Source organism: Neolamprologus multifasciatus, chromosome 1 (genome assembly GCF_963576455.1).
Source record: "Neolamprologus multifasciatus chromosome 1, fNeoMul1.2, whole genome shotgun sequence".
NCBI lineage: Eukaryota > Metazoa > Chordata > Actinopteri > Cichliformes > Cichlidae > Neolamprologus > Neolamprologus multifasciatus.
Genome location: NC_140439.1, coordinates 6228506 through 6252073, shown reverse-complemented (window position 1 = coordinate 6252073; position 23568 = coordinate 6228506). Strand labels below are relative to the sequence as shown.

The 23568-nt window shown below is 42.0% G+C and overlaps 1 protein-coding gene and 1 long non-coding RNA gene across 4 annotated transcripts in view; both read left to right on the top strand.

Moving 5' to 3' along the window:
- LOC146525206 (uncharacterized) overlaps positions 1–23568 on the top strand; it is a 374600-nt gene that overhangs the window by 46799 nt on the left and 304233 nt on the right. The window lies entirely within an intron of this gene.
- Positions 17452–23568, top strand: part of ano1a (anoctamin 1, calcium activated chloride channel a) — a 52742-nt gene continuing 46625 nt past the window's right edge. Inside the window, exons 1-2 of one of the 3 annotated variants that reach the window (XM_085165151.1) lie at positions 17452–17577; positions 22993–23141. In XM_085165151.1, the coding sequence (XP_085021277.1) occupies positions 23055–23141 (87 nt within the window). In that variant the 5' untranslated portion in view covers positions 17452–17577; positions 22993–23054. Of the gene's footprint in view, positions 17578–19648; positions 20165–22992; positions 23142–23568 lie in introns of those variants that run through there. The other 2 variants (XM_085165133.1, XM_085165142.1) reach the window with 2 other exon arrangements.

Here is a 23568-nt window from a genome sequence, read left to right as displayed (position 1 = left end):
AGTAACTCCAAAATTAACTGAAGAAAACAGTACAAAGGTTAAAGTACCACATGTCCTGTCAGTGAAAGCTGCAGCTGTTTTATTGATACATTTAAAGATGAAAAGTCAAAAGGATTAATCACCCCTGTAACTGTGTCACTATACATCAGCATTAACAGGACCTCAGTTTGGTGTTTCAGAAAACTGCTGATCTCAGACCTGCACAGCTTCTGTTTTAAACACTGAATGTACTCAGATACATGAAGGGCACATGATGTTTTCTCTGACACAGTTAAATAAAACCTGATTAAAGTCAAAGGTTGTTACTTGTATTTGAACTAAAAACTTGTGATCTCGAATTTCGCTGTTTTTTGACAATAGTGTGTTATTTATCATGAAGTAGTTCAGAGTCATTCATACCAGAGTAACCAGAGAGCACAACATAACGGACGCCAAAACAGTGCCAGCTGGTTGAAACTGAAAAAAAATTGTAAGCGAAAACAAAAAAATTACAGTTTCAATTAATTGTTTTTCACTATCAATTTGTTTTTCATTTTCAATACAAGATTTTTCGGTACATTTATTTCAGTTACAATATTTTTTCGGCTTCATTTCAAGGTGGCATCGTAGGGAACCACTGCCCCAAAATGCTTCCTTTGCTATTTGTGAGGGTTTTTTGTGAGCAGCATTTTTTCTATTTCTGTTATTTGTTTTAATTACCAAGATGGCGGCGCGTGAACAACGCGAGGCTCAGTGTCTCTCCAGAATCTGCTATTTAGCTGTTTCCGGTTGCCTTTACCCAGTATTTTCCTCGCCAATGTCCGTTCTCTGGCAAAAAAAAATGGATGAGATACGGCTCTCCATCACTAACAACAGACGGATTATGGACTCAAATGTCATGTTTTTCACCAAAACTTGGTTGAACAACAGCTGCCCGGACAATGCTATCGAGTTAGCAGGACGCCACACACACTGAGCCGACAGGCTAGCAGATGACTCCGGCAAGACCAGAGGTGGAGGTTTGTGCATTTATATTAACAACGCTTGGTGCATGAACTCCACTACTACTGAGAGTCACTGCTCACCTAATGCAGAGTTTTTAATGGTCAAATGCAGACCTTATTATCTCCCCAGAGAACTCACTTCGATCATACTCACTGCAGTGTATATACCCCCCGACGCTAATGCTAGGCTGGCCATGAACGAACTTTCTGCAGCCATTAACAAACACCAGAATAAACACCCCGAGGCTGCTTTTATTGTTGCAGGCGACTTCAACCACACCAACTTAAAGACAGTCCTCCCCAGATTCCACCAACATGTCTCCTGCCACACCAGAGGAGACAAGACTTTAGACCATGTGTATTCCAACCTGGCTGGAGCCTACAAAGCCACACCCCTCCCCCACATTGGACAATCGGACCATCTCTCCCTGTTCCTCACACCTCGGTATTCACCACTCATCCAACGTGTGAAACCTGCTGTGAGGACAATTAAAGTGTGGCCAGAGGGGACAGACGCAGTGCTCCAGGACAGATTTAAAAACACAGACTGGAATATGTTCACCCACACAGACCTGGACCAGTACGCCTCATCTGTACTGGATTACATCTCCGAAACCACAGACAGTGTCACCACCCAGAAACGGATCACCATGTACCCCAACCAGAAGCCTTGGATGAACCGGGATGTTCGTCTCCTCCTGAAGGCATCATCGCCTTTAGGTCAGGAGATGCACACGCCTACAGTACAGCCAGGGCTAATCTAAAGAAGGGCATCAAAAAAGCCAAACACCACTACAAAAAGAAGGTAGAAGAACACTTCTCCAACTCCAACCCCCGACGCATGTGGCAAGGACTCCAGACCATTACAGACTACAGGACCACCAAACCCTCCCCCGCATCCTCTGATGTCTCCTTCCTCAACGAGCTCAACAACTTTTATGCTCGTTTTGAGCGAGGGAACCCCACGACCACAACCAAAGCAGACATGACGCCAGACCACCAACCTCTGACTCTCTCCCCCACAGATGTAGGAGCGGTGCTGAGCAGGATCAATGTCCACAAGGCTGCAGGTCCTGATGGCATCCCCGGGCGTGTTCTCAGAGCGTGTTCTGGGGAGCTTGCAGGAGTGCTCACAGACATATTCAACCTGTCCTTGGCCCACGCTGTGGTACCGGCCTGCTTCAAATCCACCTCCATCGTCCCGATACCCAAAAACTCCAACCCATCAAGCCTCAATGACTACCACCCAGTAGCCCTCACCCCCATCATCACTAAGTGCTTAGAGCAGCTGGTCCTAGCACACTTCAAATCTTGTCTCCCCCCCCACCCTGGACCCCCACCAATTCGCATACCGCCAGAACAGGAGCACAGAGGATGCAGTCTCCATCGCACTGCACTCTGTCCTCTCACACCTGGACAACAACAACACATACGCCAGAATGCTGTTCATAGACTTCAGTTCAGCATTCAATACAATCCACCCCTCACAACTCATCAGGAAACTGACAGATCTGGGCATCAGCTCCCTCATCTGCAAATGGTTACTGGACTTCCTGACCAACCGCCCCCAACATGTCCGGCTGGATAACCACTGCTCATCTACAATTACAATGAACACTGGTGTACCACAAGGCTGTGTGATGAGCCCTTTCCTCTACTCCCTCTTCACCCATGACTGCAGACCTGCTGATGGTTCCAACACCATCATTAAGTTTGCAGATGACACCACGGTGATTGGCCTCATCAGTGACAACGATGAGGCCGCCTACAGGGAGGAGGTGGATCGTCTGGCTGAGTGGTGCAACAGAAACAACCTGCTGCTTAACACTGAGAAGACCAAGGAGCTCATCGTGGACTACAGGAGGAATGCTGACCCACATCCACCCATCCACATTAAGGGGACGGCTGTGGAGCGTGTGAGCAGCTTCAAGTTCCTGGGAGTCCACATCTCCGAGGATCTCATCTGGACGACCAACTGCTCCAAGCTGGTCAAGAAGGCTCACCAGCGCCTCTTCTTCTTGAGGACTCTGAGGAAGAACCACCTGTCCTCAGACATCCTGGTGAACTTCTATCGCTGCACCATCGAGAGCATCCTGACCAACTGTATAACAGTCTGGTACGGGAACTGCTCCGCCTCGGACCGGAAGGCGTTGCAGACGGTCGTGAAAACTGCCCAGCGCATCGCCGGAGCACCACTTCCTGCCATAAAGGACATCTACAGGAAGCGGTGTCTGAAAAGGGCTGGGAAAATCATCAAAGACCCCAGTCACCCATCATATGGACTCTTCACCCTCCTGCCCTCTGGGAGGCGCTACAGGAGCCTCCGGACTAAGACCACCAGGTACCAGAACAGCTTCTTCCCCACAGCTGTCAGACTCCTGAACTCTGCCTCCTGACATCTGACTCACATTAAACTCATGGACTGAACATACACACACCCACAACTAGGGATGGGTATCGTTTAGGTTTTATCCGATACCAGTACCAAACCGGTACTTTTGAAACCGTGCCGGTGCTTAAACGGTGCTCAAACCGGTGCTTAAAGAATCAAGAACACAAACTTTGTCCAAAAACCTCTCATGTTCAGCTGTTTTTTTGTAAAAAGATAACAATGTTAGCCTTTTCTGCAGCTATGGGGCATATATGGCATCACTCTTGGCTGGAAGCAGCTTAAACAGTGGAAAAATCACAAACTTTGTCCAAAAACCTCTCATGTTTAACTGTTTTCCACTTTTTCTTTGGTCATTTTAGCCTTTTTGTCCAGGGTGAAGGGAGTATCTGCCATCAAACAAGAAGACAGCTGCATGTAGCTATGATGGTGTTTGCTAGTTCACCTTACATGCATTAATGTAATAACGTGGTTAGCCTACTCAACGTAAATTACACACGAACAACATGAAGCTACTCACGCAGAGAAGAACGGCTGCTGCTGCATCATCATCATCCTCATCATTTCTGCTACACTGGCAGGGCTAGGGGCCAGGACTCTCCTCTTCGGGTTTTTGGGGGATGTTGCTAACTCCGGGTCGATAACAGGCACCACACCCGCAGTAGATGTGCTCGGTGTGAGGTCTCGCAGCAAGCTATCAAATACGGTGCATTTCTCAGCTTTTAAAAAAACACTATGCGTCGCCAGGTGTTTCATCGGATTTGAGGTGTTACCTCCTTTGACAGTATCACAGTATCAGCTTAAAGCACTTGTTGCAGCTGCTGAGTTTGCATCTTTTGCTGTGAAGTACAGCCAGACTTTGACCGCTTCGCCTTGGGCATTTTTAATCTGTAGCTCTGCTTTAAAAGAACGTACGTACCTGGACCCGCCTACTATCCTCGGAAACGTAAAATGATTGGCTAGAATCTAAAGTGTATCACAGCTCAGGAAAAAAAAGCACCGAAATGTGCGCTGCTTTTCGGTCTGGTTACTACCGTTTATGTCAGAACCAGTATATACATACCGGTACCCATCCTTACCCACAACCACCTACACACACACACAATGGACAACCGTACCCTCAAACACACAATAATAACATGGACTGAACCACCACTCACAACCACCAGCACTTTATAGCCTCTGTAGAAATTATCCACATATCTCACTTATCTTAACTGCACTACTGTATAGCTCTGTGTAAATAATCATTCTGTACATATGATAATTTTTAATCGTACAACTGTTTATAACTTGCATAGTTCACATTTCTGTATAACTGTATATCTCAGATTTCTGTATAGTTTTTCATATTTATATCCTGTTCATAGCCTGTTCTTAGCTCGTACTCACTACAGCCTGTACATACTTATAGTTATAGAATATTCATAACATACTTCATACCGTGTACATTATAACATACCATAATAGACCCATTTCTGTAATATACTTACATATCTATATTATTGCTAATATATATTGTAATATATCTATATGATGGCTAAAGCACTTCTGGATGGATGCAAACTGCATTTCGTTGCCCTGTACCTGTGACATGTGCAATGACAATAAAGTTGAATTCTATTCTATTCTATTCTATTCAAAGTAATTTGTTTGCAACCTCTCAGAACCACCATATTACGGAGAAAATGTTTTCTACATTTTCTGCAGGATTAATTATGCTTTACCTTGTCAACTGAAAATCCCAAAGAACTGTGTGTACAGCACTACCAATAAAAAGCCCCTCTAATGGAGCAGGTCATAGGCCACAGTCTGGATATAAGATTTGGTCTTAAACTTAGTGTCTTCAGAATAATGTTTTTCTAATGTTTTATCTGTTATTTCAGCTATGCTTGCAATACTCCAACACTAAAAACTGACCGAAGCAACATGAAGCACAAAGTGACTCAACGGGATCATTGCTAGTTTCTGTTACACTGCCTGCTATCACCCTGAGAGCTAACAGAGCTGTTTGTGCTTATCATTGTTGATCAAACAGCTTTTAAATGTGCTCATTTCACTGTGCATTACTCTGAGTCAGTAATAAAATCACAGTAACAAGTTCCAATATCTTATTAAGATGACTGAAGATAAAAAAGTTAATGCTCTCCAATAAAAACAGCTTGTTTTGTTTGTTAGATTGAAAGGCACACACTTAGGCCTGTATGACAGTGTGTGGATGAGACGAGCTGTAGAAAGCACTTTGGGTGCTCAGCAGAGATGGGCAGTAACGCATTACTTGTTACTGTAATCCGATTACTTTTTTCAAGTAACGAGTAAAGTAAGGGATTACTATTGCAAAAACGGTAATTAGATTACCGTTACTTTCCCGTAGGAACGCTGCGTTACTGCGTTACTAAAACCGTGATTTTTTGCGAGAATGTCTCATGACAGTGACGTAAGCGAGTGCGACGTTCGTGACAACAGCTGTGTGCAGATCAACAATGGATCATATATCGAGTGCAGAGAGAGTATGAGCGTGCAGCGTTTAAAGCGTGGAAGTACTGACCTTACTTTGAGTTTGATTCAATAAAAAGTGACAAAAACATTAGTGTCCGTTGTGCGTGGGAAGAAAACTTCTTTTTACAGCGAAAAAACCCCTAAACTTCCAAACAAGCACCGAGTAGCTACGACGTAATGGGAAACTCACAGAGAAACTCGCGGATTCTTCCACTGACCGCTGCACACCTGCACCAGGGTAACCCTCCGCCTACCCAACTCCTGCTTTACAGGTGAAAATAGAGCAACAGGACCGCTAGTCTTTGACTTTATTTATTTTCTGCTGTGTTTTACTTGCATCTATTTGAAAGACTGAGTGTAAACACAAAAAAATATTTTATTTTATGTGCTGGAATGTGCAGAAAATAGGTTTAAATGTTAAACTAATTTCTTCCAGTCAGAGAATGTTGCAGATAATTAAATTTTTGCTTGATGCATAAAGTTAAAAGATTAAAACTAATAAAACAAGTTTTAAAAAGAGACTTTTCCATTTGATTACATTTTGTATGATGATTATGCAGAAAAAGTAGAATTGGGCTGAAAGCTCTATCACTTTATCACCTATTCAGGTTGTAAATCGTGTTTTTAAAAAGTAACTAAGTAACTAAGTAATTAATTACTTTTGAAAATAAGTAATCAGTAAAGTAACGGGATTACTTTTTTGGGGAAGTAATCAGTAATTAGTTACAGATTACTTTTTTCAAGTAACTTGACCAACACTGGTGCTCAGGCACAGTAGAAAAGCACTATATGATTTTACCATTTACACACACAGACACACAAACCTACATACAGAATGTTTGCAAGTTGTACCCCAGCACTACTGACTGCCTCTATCTGCATAAGACTGTGAGAAAATATCCCAACATCAGCGTGTGCTGTGAACAGGTTTAAACTAACAGGTCATTTTAATTTCAGCCGTGTCATGACAGGAAGTGTGTCTGTGTGTTTGTATGTGTGTGTGTGAGAGAGAGAGAGTGACAGAGTGAGGGGGAGAGAGAAAGAAATAGAGAGTGTGTTTGGAGGAGTCTGGGGAACAGCAGTGGAGACAATGATGATGGGAAATAGTTAATAGAGCTATTTTTGCAGAGGATGATGGTGTGAGGAGGCTTCTTGACCTTAGTCCTGTTCACACTGATGCTGAATATGGCAGCAAAGAATTAATATAAGTTGTGACTGCATGTTATTGCAAAAAGAAAAATGCAAGATCAAGACACAAAGAAGACAAAAATTTAAGCTAGATGTCAGATACACTGACGTCACACATAATTCTCTGACAAGCATCTCATAACTTAAATAAATCCCGTAGGGAACGACCACTAATACAGGGGAAGTGTCCGAAGTCAAACTCTTCTTTTGTGTGTTTAGTTCCACACAGTGTGATTACAGTCAGAGAGGAAATGGTACAGTTCTAATATCAACTAGTGCGTGCCACAAGGGTGTAGATTTGGCATGGACGGAAGGGACGTGTCCCCACCAATAATTTGATCTCTTCGAGTAAAGAAAAACAAAACCGACAGAAATTTAAAAAGAGCAATCTGTCAGCGTCTCATTCACCCAGCCGTGCAGAAAGAGTTAAATTACGTCCTCTACTGGAGTCCTATATCATGTGACAAATATGGCCAATGTGATTGGCTGAGCCTTTCAGGGAGCTCTGTTTAGTTTTAGCAGCAGCAAACCTGCTGCGAGGAGGAGAGGAGGACGGCAGCAAAGAGGAAGATCCTGGATATAAGAAAGTATTTTTCAAAGAAACAAGCCTCCCTTTCTCTTTGTCTTTAAAATGCAAACATTGTTGTATGATAAAAATAAAGTGTCATAATCACAATTATGCTCTGCCTACAATGTCAAAAAACTAAAAACTACATTTTCTTAAGACATTTTAATCACTGTAGATCACATCCATGTGTCTTTGTGGCAGACCACACTACTTTAGTGAACACCAGTTATCCACAACAATAAAATTACCTGCCTAATATCTTATAGGTTTCCTCGTGCTATTAAATTATATCTGACCTGCAGAGACATGGACTTACATGAACTCTTGAATTAATCCTGTGGTATCAGGGAACCACGATAAATATTTAACATGAATGCACATTTCACAGACGCTCAGTCCAGTCGAGATACCTTAACTTCTTTCTCATTCTTCTCAAATCATTTAACAATTTTGGTCCATTTCCTTCTATAAGATGCCGGTGGTTAGTCGTGAGATAGGAGGTAGGTCATCGACTGATTGGAAGAATTAGGTTCAAAGCCAAAAGTATCCTTGGCATGCAGACTGGATACTGAAACCTCATGCACGCTCCTCTGCATCAGTTATGAACCAAGAGTGGCTCCCTATGGGTAACTGAAGTGTGGGGGTTGGATAAAAACGTAGAGATATATTGCTATAGAAAAGAAACACTTAGAAAACATATCAGATCAGTTGGAATAACAATGCTGGATATCTATGCTGATGTGGGCTGGGCTATGTGTTAGGAAGGAGAGAATCCAACACTGTTTGATTGAAATGAAAATGATCAACCCACAGAGGCTGAATTCAAAGACACCCTGAAAATCAAAGTGAGAATATGATGCGGTTGTCACGGCACCAGAGGCAAAGGTAAAGGGACCCTAATGCACGACCAAGTGTAAACTGAATAATAGCGTAGACTGCAGAGCATCTAAAACTGAGAAGGTTTTAGATGCTCTGAGAAGCCAAACGTGTCCCAGAACAGTCAAAACAGTGTCTGCAAGCACGGTCTGTCTGCCAGTGGAGACGGGTTCACAGAAACTTTCCAAACGACCGGAGAAGCGTGGATGTGCTCTATTGAGAATTAAGGCTTATCTGCGATGTGGCTCTAGGTCTAACCCTTCCTGCTCTTTAGGTGGATCCAACTAAGCGATCACTGGGCCTTTGGTGGATACCGCCTGTCTTTCTTGTCCATCCAGATTTACCTGTCTTGCTGGCGGAAACCTCTTTTAAGGCTAAAAATATGCCAAACTTTGCGGTGTGGATTAAAGGAGCATGTAAGATTGCAGGGAAGTGCATGGAATAACAATAGTATTTTATTCTGTTGGGGCCTTACTGCCAAGTGCATCATTGCCTTGCAACCAATCTTGCCTCAACGTGCTATTCTTACCATCTACAGTACCATCAAAATCCACATGCTGTCCGTTTATGCACCTGCTGAAGCTAGCTCTCATGATGCCAGATCTACCAATGCCAACAGCAAGGATGCATATGGGAAATGGAGCACATAACAGCCACATGGAAGAAATCATCTTCTTTGTTGTTGACAAGTTTGACATCCTCCTGGATGGCATGTCGCTGCAGGATGTTGTGGTAGCCATGCTGGTTGAGTCTGCCTTCAGTTTTCAATAAATCCCCAACAGTGTCACCAGCAAAGCCCCCCCACACCACCACTTATCTAGGTGTAGGTTCCACCTTCACCATCTCAAAAGTGTTTGCTGATCTGCTGTAATGTAAAGATAAGCCGGTACAACATCTAAAAGCACAGGATGGCTACAGTTTAAGAAAGAAGGTATGCTGCATATAAATCTGTGCCATATTTCAGCTGTGTACTATTGAACTTACTGTTCAAATTTAGTTTTACCAAAACAGCTTTGACAACATGTTAACAAGTATGAATCATAGTGTGGGATATGTTTTACATGAATACAGTAAAATTCAGGTGGTATCGACAATACTGATCTGATACTCTGTACAAAAACTTCATATTTCATTGTATTTCATAATACAATATACAATTGTATTATGAAATTGTAATAATAATATAGCTTCATAGTGATTACAGGACATCAGACTACTTGTTCTCATTGCTTAATAACGCAGTAAAATCATATAGAAATAAAAAACCTGAAGTTGTGCTATTCGAGCATGTGACCTGCCTGCAGCACTGAATCTCTAAAAGTTGATTCTGTTCAACAGAAATTTACAAATCAAATTTACTTTCCTGGATGATTGAGAATGCATCAACACCTGCAGCACTAAAGGATGAGAGATGCCCGTCCTACCCTAGCAGCACCTGTCCCTCTCCTCCTCTTCAGTTCGTCTCAACATAAGCTCGTCATATTCTGAGATATGATTTAGTCTGAGGTGTTTGATGAGGTCAGTGGTGTTGCCACAACACCTCACTGTTTTTCCACATGTATCGCAAACCGCATCTGGGCTGTTTATGGAGGTAAAATATGACCACACATGACTCTGTTTACACTCAGCCATTGTTGTGAGTGCGCACGCCAGGGGCTGCGACACATTTACACAGCCGTGTTTCACACATGAAAGGCGTAAGAGGAAGTAGTTCCTTCCAATTTAGACGATCCCAATGATATCGTTTCTTTGCACTGTGTTCCCGTTAATGAAAAACTACAAATTTACCCCAAAGTACTAAAATATCGATATTTTAATGTGAGAATCGATTCTAGAACATAAATTACTGGAACTGATATTTCAATATCGATCCGCACACCACTAGTGGAACCTGTGGAGTATTTTCGCTGGTGACTGTACAGAGTTTTATTTCCTCACCAGGATTTTTGTCTCCCTTTTTCTCCGGATCGCCTCGTTTGGTTTGTTTCCCTTTCGGAGGTTTTTGGCAAACAGTACCAAGTAAGTTCTCCAACTCTCGGTAAAGTTTCTTTTATGGGCAAGACCCTCCTAATTCTCCTGTTCCTCTCCCCTCAGATCGAGTACCAGTGTGCATCTCCTCACCTGCATGTCCCGGCTCTGCGTTCACATTCACATTTTATTGTATATACACTGTCCCTGAAAATCCCCCTTCACTGTAAATAAATTGTTTCACCGCAGCTCTGCGCCTCCGTGCGTTCTGCCCGGTATGTTTCATAACATTTAGAGTCATTTAAATCACTTTTCCCAACTCTAATGCTCGTTTTGAACTCCAGCACATTGTCTTATTCAAGTCTACAAGCCTAAATCTACAGTTGCTGTGTATGTTTTTGTTAATGGCAGCTGAATGCTTAACAGACGTACCTAATATAATGGTATTCCAAAACAACGTTAAAGCTTACTGTTCCACAGCGTAATAAAGGAGAATTTAAAATATTTTTAATGTGACAGATTGAACAGGTATTCTTGGTGTGTTTTGGTAGCTGCAATTGCAACAGTGTAAAATGGTCAATGAAACAAAACTGACACTGACAGACAACCTGCTGGTCACCAGAGCAGAAACAATGAAAATAGACTCAGCAGCAAATTTAAATGAAGCATAAGAACATTTTTTAAATCACCAGATGCTCAGATTCACACCTACAGACCAGTGCGCTCTAAAAACGAAAACTGATATTTTCTTAACATTTTTGAGGCAACACCTTTACACTTCAAAATATTGAGTAGATTGGAAACTAGTCAAATCTGTTCAATATACTTGATCAATTGCATAACTAAAGCTTAAACATATTAAGTTGAAATGAATACTGGACTGGAGCCACAACACTGATGCTGTTTACAGGAAGGGTCAGAGCAGACTCTACCTGCTGAGGCGGCTGAGGTCATGTGGAGTCCAGGGAGCACTTTTAAAGACCTTCTATGACTCTGTGGTGGCATCTGTCATATTTACAGTGTGGTATGTTGGAGCAGCAGTTTATCGGCAGCTGAGAGGAAGAGGCTGGATAAACTCATCAGGAAGGCCAGCTCTGTTCTGGGATGCACCCTGGACCCAGTGCAGGTGGTGGAGACAGAAGGACTCTGGCCAAAATAACATCTCTGATGGACAGAGTCTCCCAGCCCATGCATGTAAATGTTGCTGCAGAGCTGCTTCAGTGACAAACTGCTGCATCCTCGATGCATGAAGGAGCGTTTCTGCAGCTCCTTCCTCCCTGCAGCTGTCAGACTGTACAATCAGAACTGCTCCCAACAAACAGATGTTTACATCTGTGCTGTAACTGCAATAAGTTAATTAACCAATTCGCACTACAACCTGGTTTGCCTCTTACCTGTAATTATTTTTATTTAATTTAATAACTGTACAGTTCTCTCTGTTTATAGTAACCATTGTCCTTAATGTAAATATGTAAGAAAAATTGTGTATGTTTCTGTTCTGTGTCCTGTTTGTTTGTATATTTGTCTTTTTGGCTGCTGTTACAACCAAATTTACCCTTGTGGGACAATTAAAGGATTATTCTATTCTATTCTATTCTATTCTATTCTATTCTATTCTAATAATTGTAGTTGTTACACAAACATGAAAACATTGAGTAAATAACACTGACATGCTTGGTCATGTAACTGAAATATAGACGTCAGTTAATCCAAAATTTTGTTCCATTTACTTCATATTGTAAACTGAACGTAATCAAAATTGTACTAATATATAGTCATAAATAGTATTTGTATGTCGCTTTACTCCCTAAGGACCCCAAAGCGCTTCACACTACATTCACACATTGGTGACGGCAGCTACACTGCAGCCACAGCTGCCCTGGGGCACTGACAGAGCAGGCCTATAGGCGACTGAGACTGAGACCGGGGCTCGAACCGACAACCTTCCGATTACAAGACGAGCTGCCAACTCCTGAGCCACGATCGCCGCCTGACATTCAAATATGAATGTTATTGTATTTCACTGGTCGTCTAAGGCTAAACAAACAAACTAACTAATATGTAGTTGTGTGTTTCATAATACATGTATGAAAAACGACCACATGTTAAACATTTTTGCAAATAAAAATGTAATTTTCATAAACATGGAAATAACTCGAAATAAACAAGCACTAAAAAGACGAGAGCCTTTCCCCTTTTAGCTCAAAGCCTCACATACTTGAAGGATGAATGTGAAACCAGGAGAGCAAACACAAACAGAGTATTTAAAAAACAAAATGAACAAAACAATGAAAAAGGCTCATGGTGCTCAATACTCTACATTATCGTGCTTCACTTGTTTAATGATTTTAGTACAAGATACTGATGAGTATAGATACATATTTCTCAAATATTTTGATTCAATTTTAAACAAAAATATTAAGCACATGCAAATAAGATATTCTGAGAACCACAGACTGATTTTATTGTCTGAGATAAATGTAAATAAATACCTTAATTTAACGCAAACATATATGTTAACATTTTAGACATTTATTTCAATTTATCAAACTCAAATAATTACTAAAGGGATATTCATAGATTTTCTCAGGCTCGTCTAACTTATATTTATATTGATATTTACTCAGCCTCTGAATTACTTTTTAGAGTGTGGACACTCTTTCAGTGATGATGATGTAACATCCTGGACAGGGAGGAACGCTGGTTTGAGGGCGGAGTCAAGGAGGCCATTTACGAGAAAAGGAAAAGACCATCTCTGACTGGAGGAGGGGCCTAAGGGTCCATCTGTCACCATCTTACATGCTGTGATTGCAGCCATTCCCCAACTCTCTGTGAATGGGACTCATGGTTGTTGATCAATGGTCATGACAATTTGCATATTAATGATCAAACTCCCATCACAGCCCATTCTTCACCAGTGGTGGTCGTTTCAGTCATTATACAAATGTACTGTTTATAACACAGGGGTTCAAACTTGCGGCCTGGGGGCCACTTGCGGCCCACGTCACCCCTACTTACGGCCTGTATATTGACGTAAAGAAATGAGTGCTGTCAGTGTTAATCTCATTAAAATGACGTTAACGCCATAATCGCACTAATGCAGCAAATCTCCGTTGGCGAGTTAACGCGGATCGCCCCGTGCGTGGGGCTGCACGGCGTCAACACGTTAGCACGTTAGCACGTTAGCACTGTCCAGCCCCAACCACGGGATGATCCGCGTTAACTCGCTAACGGAGATTTGCCACGTTAACATTTTTTCAGATTAACGCTGACAGCACTAAAATAAATATAATGCATTTTGACCCTTGAAGTTGTGAAGTTGTGCTAATGTGTTTATTTGGTAGTTCAATGAAAGGCTTCAGTCAGTTAAGAGTGAGGAAAACACAAAAGATCTGCACTCACGTTTGCAGTTTGGTCTAAAAAACAAACATTTTTGGATATATTTCTGGGTGTTTTCTTGTTTGTTTGATTTTTTTGTACTACTTGAACAACACTAAAGTGGCTCTCCACTGAGATGACAGTGACAACAGTGGCAGCAGCTCATTTATGTTTGATACCCCAGGTTTATAAGGTTGGGGAACTCTGCAGTCAGCCGACTCTGGTGAAATGTTTCTCGCACTGAAAACGCCACGTCCAGATGAACCTTTTGGGATCAGCTCAGAAAGTGAGCCACAGCTGATCAGAATCTAAAAAGACAAGGGGAAGTAAAACTAAATGGGTTTAGCCCTGGGTCTGTGGCCAGTGTGTGTTTTCTAGTTTAATTAAAATGAGTTGAATTCGTGTTATATTTCTAGCTCTCAGGTTCTTGTTCGTGTAATCTGTATAACACAGATGAACACATACTCCAGCTCTTGGTCTGTCTTCTCCCCAGCCCGGGATGTCTCTCGCCCTCTCTGTCTCCTCAGTCTGCCTTGTTCCCATGTCTCTCTCCCCCGAGTCCCAGCGTCAAGCTTTTATCTTTTAGTCTGCATCTCAGTGTGTTTCTTGTTTTATTTTGAAAGCCTCTCGTCCTGTGTTCAGTTTTGCTTCCTCCCTGCCCAGTTGTGTCTGATTACTTCAAGATGTGTCTGTGAAGGTTCTCAGTCATCCAGGTCATCGTCTAAGAAGCTTGGAAAGAAAAGTGTCTGAATTTCTTCAAGTTTCCTTAACCTCCTACGACCTGGTGTCCATATGTGGACATCAGATTTTGGGTTGTCTACACCAAAATACAGTGGAACCCAGACTTACTAAATTAATTCGCTCCAGACGGTCTTTCGTAAGTCAAAACTTTCGTAAGTCAAAGCACCTTTTTCCATCGCCTTTTGAATGAGGCGATGCTGGCTGAAGACGAAGTTCTTGGTGGAGGTTGAAGAAAGCGTACGTATGCATGCATACATATGTACGTGTGCATGTACATAACATTATTGAATTGAATTGAATTTCTTTTAATTTTCTATTTTATCTATTTCGTTACGCGGGCATTTTGCCGTACCTCGGGCAGAAATATTGCTTTTAAGTGCCTTCGTAACTTGAATTTTTTGTTAAATGGGGTCTTCGTAAGCCGGGGTTCCGCTGTATTACGTTTTGCTCTACAAAGGCCTGATATCCACTTACGAGGACGTCATACTGCCACTGTTTTAAACAAATGTCCTCATATGTGGATCTCATTTTTCTCAGAAACAAAAATTAGGTAAAAAAAAAAAATCTGGTAATTCTTTGTTTTTACATTCATCAGGTGCCAATCAGCCCAAATATCAAAGAGAAATTTGAATGAATGTCATGGAAGAGTTTGAGAGGTTAAAGATATTTCACCTCTCACCTGAGAAGCTTCTTCATTTCTGAAGAACTGAAACGTCTTCAAGGAAGCTTAAGACACTTTTCTTTTCACGCTCCTTAGATTTCAAGATGTTTTCCCTCCTGTTTCCTGTTCTCTCCTTATCCTCTGTGCATTGAAGTCCTCTGTTGTCGCGTTCTCCCTTGTTGCTGTGTTGCCCTGTTCCTCATTTTCTTTGCTACTCCCTGCTCCCAGTTTCTTAGTTTACTGTTCCTAGCTTCTAGTTTAGGTTTCGTTTTGTTTGTATTGTTTGAATTTTTCATAGCAATAAAGCTCCCTCTTTTTGTTTATCCCTTTGTGTTATGAGTCCTGAGTTTGGGACCAATTTCTCACATGACAAGACAAAAGGAAGTACCAAAATAAAACAGAAAGCAACTAAAAACATCGGGACTTGGCATCAAAGCTGTAGAAACGAGCCCAATACCAGAATGAGTGAAAACAAAATGACAGTTGTAACAGAACCCAGAAATGCTAAAATGATCATGAAAACAATAACAAAACTCAATTTACAATAATAACGAGAACTAATTGTCATAGCAACAAAAAACTAATTTAGAATGGTCAATAATCACCAGAAACCCCAAAATAAGGCAACAAAAACCAGATTTAACATACATGGACTACACACTGGTTAACTGAAGAAACTCAGCAACCACCATGATAGCAGTGCTGTCTCCCCAGAGGAGTCTTCAGAAAAACGTGGGTGTGGGCTCCTTAAAGCAACACCCAGGGCAATGAAAGGCTCTTTATTATTGAGAAACACAGTAGGTAGACTAAGCTCATTAAAATGCACACATCTTTTCCCTTCTAGCATAGCCTGGTCTGAAATGACCTCTGTGAAGGCTCGAGTTTCAGCACCAGTGTCCATACTGACAGTCAAGATGAAAATGTGGCAAATTCTTTGCAAACAGCAGTCCCTGCTTTGATTTTAAGGAGCTGTTGTAGGGTTAAAAGCACAGATGCTACAGTCTGACATCAGGCTATACACCACACAGGTCAGCTTTGATTACTTTCACTGTTGCATTAAGGAACTGTGCATTCACCAACATACATGAATCTGCATGCATACGTGCATTTAGTCCTGATGTTTGCACGTAAGCAGCCAGTTCTGCTCTACAGATGAGAGAGCTTCCTCTTGACAGCGAGCAGATGTAAAATTCCTCACTCTGAATGCCACCACATCTGCTCCTCCCACTGCAGCTCTTTGCAAATAGTCAACTGAAGGTGCTTTTATTTTGTAGGGGCAAAAGTTTACAGTTCAACCATTCATAAGGTGTTTCTGTAATTATTGCAGCTGCTGCTTTTTCTACTTTTGCTGCTACAACTGCATTTGTTGTTGTTCCTATTAAAGGAAGCAGGAGGTCAAAGGACTGAATGTAGAACAGATGGAAATAAAGTGCATGGTTTAGAATGGCAAATACTATGATAATGCTTGTCCACACTGCTTAAGACAAAGCTATCTTTAGTGATGCACCACACCCTCTCTATAGTCCTTATGGGGTTTTACAATCAGGATGGAGTAGCAGGACACTATCTTTGCTGGTTTGGACCCACAGAAAAGGGTCTAGATCACTTGTTCTAGACCAGCAATGCACAAGACATGCATTCATTTTTAGTGGATTCTTTACTGAACCACCAGCTCTTCCTTTTCTAAACAGGAAAACTCTGAGGATCACGTCATGCACACAAAGTTGCACTTTGAATAGGGAAATACACGCTGCTGAAACATTTGGTAGGAAAACTTTTAAGAATTGTTGTTCGTTTCTCTCTGCAACACTTTGTACATTGCCTGGTTGCTGTCAACAAAACAAGACAGTTTCCTACATATATGCAGTTTGTCTGTTCTTTAAAAAATTTGCTGTCCTTAAACACGACTTCAGAGGATGTGTGTGTGTTTCAGAACCGGAAAACTACCAGGAGTCTACTGCAAGTCTAAACGTGCCTGTATGGGAATGACTGTGTTTCTGAGTTGCCTCCCTGTCTGTATTAGCATTCATCCTTAATAAAGTAATCCATGCTATCACATCTATCAGCCTGACAGTCACAGGACGCATGTTTTATTTGCTTTGGGATATGCACTCTGTGGGCTTCGCACCGTTCAGTCCCATGCTTGTACAGTGCCACATCACACAACCCACCAATTACTTATTTTTGTGGGAGGAGAGTCTTTACCTGAGGAGACCAGAAGCACTTCCTCCTCCACCCTCTCTGTACAGGTGAGAGGGAAGTATTAGCTTGTCAGTACTTGCATTCACCTTCTACTAAACTTTGCTCCGGAACTCCGGAGAATCAGGTAAATATTCGTTATTATCAACGCGACAGTTTTCCTTTAAACGGGTCGCACTTGCTGTCTCCTGCTTTCTTTATGCTTTTTGCAGCTTAGCCCGTTTATTTTTATGTCATTTGTCTATATGGTGTATGATAGCTGATCTCTCTTTGATTCACTTTAAAAACGCGCATTTATTGTCTGTTTTGCGTCAAATGACGAGATACGCGTTTGCCTGTGCGCGTTCACTTAAATCTTCGAGACTCGTGTTTGTGCGGGACCGCGGAAGGAGACGCGCTTACAATTGTCACGGTTCATTAGCGTCGTTTCCAGTCCCCGAGAGTTTAGAGCTCAATATTCCCGATTAACTCTCCCGAAGGTGTCACAGTGAAGCCCGTGGGCACGGAGAGCAGACGCACTGCAGTCTAACGTGGAGAGGAGAAACATTTCTTTCTGGTCTGGGTAGAAAATGTCCTAAACTGGCAGAGTTCTTCAGAGCAGACCGATGTCTCAGACTGCGGCGGCGTTTCCATAGCTGCTTTCTGCGGGCTTGGATCAGTCTGTTCCTGATTGCCACTTCACGCTCTTTACGCTCACCTCGCACCCACTGGATAAGACCCCAGCTCGAGTAGGCGGCACCAGTTGACTCAGTGATGCTCAGGCTTGACGAAAATGCGGCATTCACATCTGACAGGGAATCATAAGCTCTGCAGTTGAAGCGATTCCTGAGCTCCCATTGCATTCCTTTACTAATTTGCTAGCGCACATTTTAAATGTTTGTCATCACAGCTGTTTGTACAGCACATCTCTGATCTTACATCCACCAAAATGCAGGGCTGTGGGACAAGGTCGGGTATTTCTATAGGTTTCTATTTCCACATGCTGTCGTTTAATGTAATGACAGCATGAATGTAACTTGACCTCTGCACAAGAATTTCAATGTGCGTGGACTGTTGGTCCTGTGAATCTCACCTGCTTAGTTATAAATGACCGTCTCACTGCCATAAATCAACATTCATATTTATTAGCACTTGTCTTGAGTGATATGTTTTTATTGATTAGCATTCAAATATCTCAGTGAAGAACAAAGATCTACCACAAAGCAAGAAAGCACGAGACAAGGCTAATCAAAAGGTATTGGCTGAAGCATTTGCTTATTACACCAACCCTTTTAACAAAAGATCATTTTGCATGCAGCTCCTGTACACAGGGCTCGACGCAAATAATAAAACAAAGCAAAAACAAAACAAACAAACAGGAAAAAAACAAACTTTCCACCTTAGATAAGTAACTACATCAAAGCAAAAGAATCAAGAGTTTTGTTTTTTTCTTTTTCTTTTCATTCTTGATATATATATTTTTCTAATACTCTATTTTTAAACATATTTTTAAACAAGGAAAATGAACTACACCTTTTTAAATCACTGTCATAACTATTCCACAGGTTAACTCCTCTAACAGAAACACATCTCTGCTTTATATTTGTCCTTATCTTGTTTTTTTTAAAGAAATCTGTTCCCCTTAAGTCATATTGACTCTCTCTGACTTTGAACAGCTTCTGAGTACTGGGGCAAAGCAAGTTATTTTGTGCTTCATACATTATCTGTGCCATTTTATATTCAACTAAATCATAAAATTTCAGGGTATTCAGATTAATAAACAAAATGTTAGTTGGTTCTATATAGTTTGATTGGTTTATAATTCTTATAGCTCTTTTTTGCAACTTGAAAATAGGAAGAGTGTTCGTTTTATATGCAGTACCCCATATCTCCACACATGTGGACTCTATCTCCAGACTCTTGTGCTTTTAAATGAACAGTCATGTCTTCCCTCTCAGCTTGTAAAGGACATGTAAATGTCCTCCTCCCCTCCCCTCCCCCCCCCCCTCCTTGAGACTGGTTCTGCCCGAGGTTAAAAGGGAGTTTTTCCTTCCCACTGTTGCCAAACAGCTTGCTCATAGGGGGTCATATGATTATTGTGTGTGAGTGTATATATATATATATATATATATATATATATATATATATATATATATATATATATATATATATATATATATATACTGCTGCTACTAATAATGTATGTTAATGAAGTTTTTCTTTTTCTTTTTGGAGATATTTACGATTCCCAACCGCGAGTGAAGCGTTTCCCTGCTTTTATCCTGGATTTGAACGCAACACGCTTCTGGGGCTTTTTGCAGCACGATTTTTCGCTGAGCGCGCGCGCGTTAATGCTGTGCTGTTTGGTAAAAGACGTGCTCACACACGCGGGGGAGGGCATGGTCATCTTGACACATGTAGACAGGGCTAATTAAATTGTGAAGGAGCTCCACTTTTCCTCGCAGTCACGCGGTCGCGTCTCTGGTGCAGTTTCTTTGGAAACAGTTGCCTTCAGTCTCCGAGCGGTCCACAGCATCGGTAGGTGGTAGCGCTCCGTCCAGCGTTTCCATGCAACAGCGCGGGCGGCTGTGAGGAACAGATGATGCAGCAGAGGGCCACGCTTCTGTAGATTTGGTTGGGTATCTGTGGAACCCTGAGCGCCTTCATATTTGCGATGGAGCGTCAGAGGAAGCGGACGGACAGCTTGGACCAAAATGATAGCGCATTGGAGCTCGGTAAGAGATTTGACATTTGCGCTGGAATGAGTTTGATGATGATGAAATAAAGCTCTATTTGTGTCATCCGGAGAAGACCTTTAAGCCATTTCAGTAGCTTTCGCTGTAGCTGGGCACACAGGCGCACTGATACAGCACCGATGGGGCTGTGAGTGCTGCGCCATAGTCTCTAATCAGGTTGCTACATTAAGATGCTGATGTAGACTTGATGCCCATTTAACCTGCACGCAGGCTGCTAGTACCGAAGTGAACTCCTGTTACTTTACCAGCCTTGACCTTTAAAGGACTCGTTCAGATTTTGTAGTTGAGCTAATAAACAATTTGTCATTTTCATTTGAATGGCTGTGATTCAGCCCGCAGGTCCTCTGGGGCTAAATCACTGAATACTTGCTTTGCATGTTTCTACAGACCAGAGCGTGACCACATGCACAACGTTGCGTTGACACAGTGTCTTACTTGGTCTTGGTCCCTGTTAGCTCTGAGAAAACTGATCTTCAGTACTGAAGGCTGCACTGGGCTCACCTGTTGATCTTTTGTCTGTGCGGTCAGGTGGAGTGCTGTGGCATTTCACAGCTTGTTGGTATAAATTAGGTTGTGTGAAATCTGTGAACCAGAACAGACCGCATCAAAACGTTTAATGTCCATCTCGAGGAGCACACTGTGTTTATCCTCACGGTCACTGGATGAGATGGTCTCCAAAATGTAGATTTCAACACTGTTTTGTGCAGTAAATGAAAGTAACAAATGTATTTCCACATAATAAAAATATGCATTTAATTTTAACATAATTAATTATAGAAATTTCCAAGCACGTTCTTCATACAGGAAATACAGAAATATTACATAAAATACTGGAAAGCTGTTGATGTGAAGCTGCACGCTTGTGGTAAACACTGCTCAGGAATCCTGAGCCACACAAGCAACAGCAGTTTCACCTCCGGCGTTTCAGTCTCCTGAATATAAACAGGCAGCATTTGTTCTCTTGTGGTTGCTGCACACATTACTCGAGGTGTGTCTGTGAGCAGGCCAGGTAAGGTCAAGGAAAGTTAAAACAAACTTAAATCATTAATAAAACAAACAAATTTTGAACTAACTGGATTTTGAAGTACGTGTGTTTTATACAGAATCGTAGACAGGTGGTCATTTTGAAATGGTTTGTAGCTTAAACCCTACAGGAACTTCCTGGCTGACGTCAGTCTTTCAGCGTGTCTCTTCTCCCCTCTGTGAATGTCGACTCCAGGGCTCCGGCTCTCGAAGGACCAATTAATGATAGGTTTGTAGCTTAAACCTATTCGCTGGAACGTTCAAGATAATTTAATTACACAGAAAAGCAAGACACGAGTTGGCAAAGTTCTTCATGTTTCTCGTGCACGGGAGAGAACCGGACGAACGCCGTTCCTTCGCTCGACCGCAGTCGCTCTCGTCCGCTCCCTCGTAACACTGCTCTTTTATATATACATAGGTTCATTAACATATGACGTCTACATACAAACAAAGAGTACCTTGCCTGTGCGTTGTGTAAGTGTGTGTGTGTGTGTGTGGGGGGGGGGGGGGGGGTCAGAGTGTGACTACATAAACGACTTCCCTAAACCTGCTGCCTGGAAGTCCAGCAGTTCATCTAAACCAAAGGCACTTAGACTAAAACAGACATAGATGTTTCTCCTACCATGAAACAATAAGAGCAGGTTCGACCTCTCCCAGCTCCCAGAGTGTGGGTGTGAATGCCAGAACCAGCTGGCAACTACTAAGGATCAGACCTCTATCAATCTACAACTAATTATAAACTCTAAGCATATATGAGTAGATATTTCTAAGCATAAATGATCATCAACAATACAAATCCAACAGCTGGTGTGTAGAATACTGTTGAATAAATATTAAGAACCTTTTCTGGAATCGTCTTGATCATTTCTGGAATAGGCCTGGTATCGCTGTTTTGGATATCCAAAGACAGCGTCAACATCACGCATGGGAGTGGCTGTAGCTCAGGAGGTAAAACAAGTCATCTCCTGATTGGAAGGTCAGTGGTTCGACCCTGGCTCCTCGAGGCTGTACGCCAATTATCCTCGGGCAAGATACTAACCCCAAGTTGCTCTGCGATGCATCTATCTGAGTGTAAGTGTGTGTGAATGTTAGCTAGGAAGCACTAAACATTTAGAAGAAAGTGCTTGGGTGGATGTGGCATGTTGGATTGAGTGCTTTGAGTACTCCGGGAGAAAACCGCTATATTAGAATCAGTCCACTTACCATTAGATGTCACCTGAATGGGGGATAAACAGAGGATATAACTCCCTGAGACGTGTCTGTGGGGGGGGGTTTCAGGGCTGTAGCTTTGTCTTTGATGAATCCTCAACACCAAATATTTGAAGATTGCACCTTAAAACATCTTAAGTGTATTTTAAGCACAGTAACTTTCAAAGCTTTACACAACTGAGACAATTGATTTATAATTCCAGGATGCTTCATCAGGGATATAGCAAGGTAACCAATCAGGTGTCAGGGTCTGTTGATGAGCCACCGTGACAGGTTGGATTATTAAATGATACGAGCAGTTTCTTGGGAAAGTGGTTTCATTTCAAAAGATGGTGTCAACACTGCAGAAACAATTATCAGCAGTGTGCAACACCACAACCTGTGGTGAGACAACAAAGGCACGATTTCCTGAGACAGTTTGAATTAGTGGTAATAATAGAGCTGTGCATTGTATTCTTATTGTTCACTGAGGCAGATTTAACAGGACTTTCTTTTTCAGGATTCATCAAAGTGTTCAGCAGAAACACGATTTGTATTTTAAAAAGCTCTAAATGCATTTCTGATTTCCTCCTCAGATTCTAGCCCCCTATCATCTTGTGAGCACTCGAGCAGCCTGCAGCAGACGCATCCTACAATTATGAGTGCTGATTACGAGCCGGTCTCCAGTGAGGAGAGGAACCTGGACGTGGATTTTGTCACCAGGGCAAAGAACGATGAGTCTATAGTAGGTATCTGCTATAAAGGTTTCCACAGGTCTCACAAATACATAGAAACTGTTTGATGTGAAGGAGGTGGCTGCAGGAATGTGTTTGCAACGGCTTTGCAATTGCAAATTTATAGCACCCTATCCTGTAAATGCAGGGAGGTGTAACACGCAGTGAGTGAGAAAGGTGACTGAAGAAGAAATACTCGGTGCATCACGGGAATCCCCCGGCAGCCTAGAGCTGTTGCAGCATAACTAAGGAAGGATTCAGGGTCACCTGATCTACTATATGCTGTAGTAAAAACGAAAGTTTGAAGCCTAATCTTACAAGGAGAGATAATGTCTGTCTCTCCACAGAAAAGGGCCCTGAAAGCTGAAGGCTCTGCCTCCCATTGTACTTTTAAATATTCTAGGAACCAGGAGTGAAGTGCTCTCAGACTATGAGGTC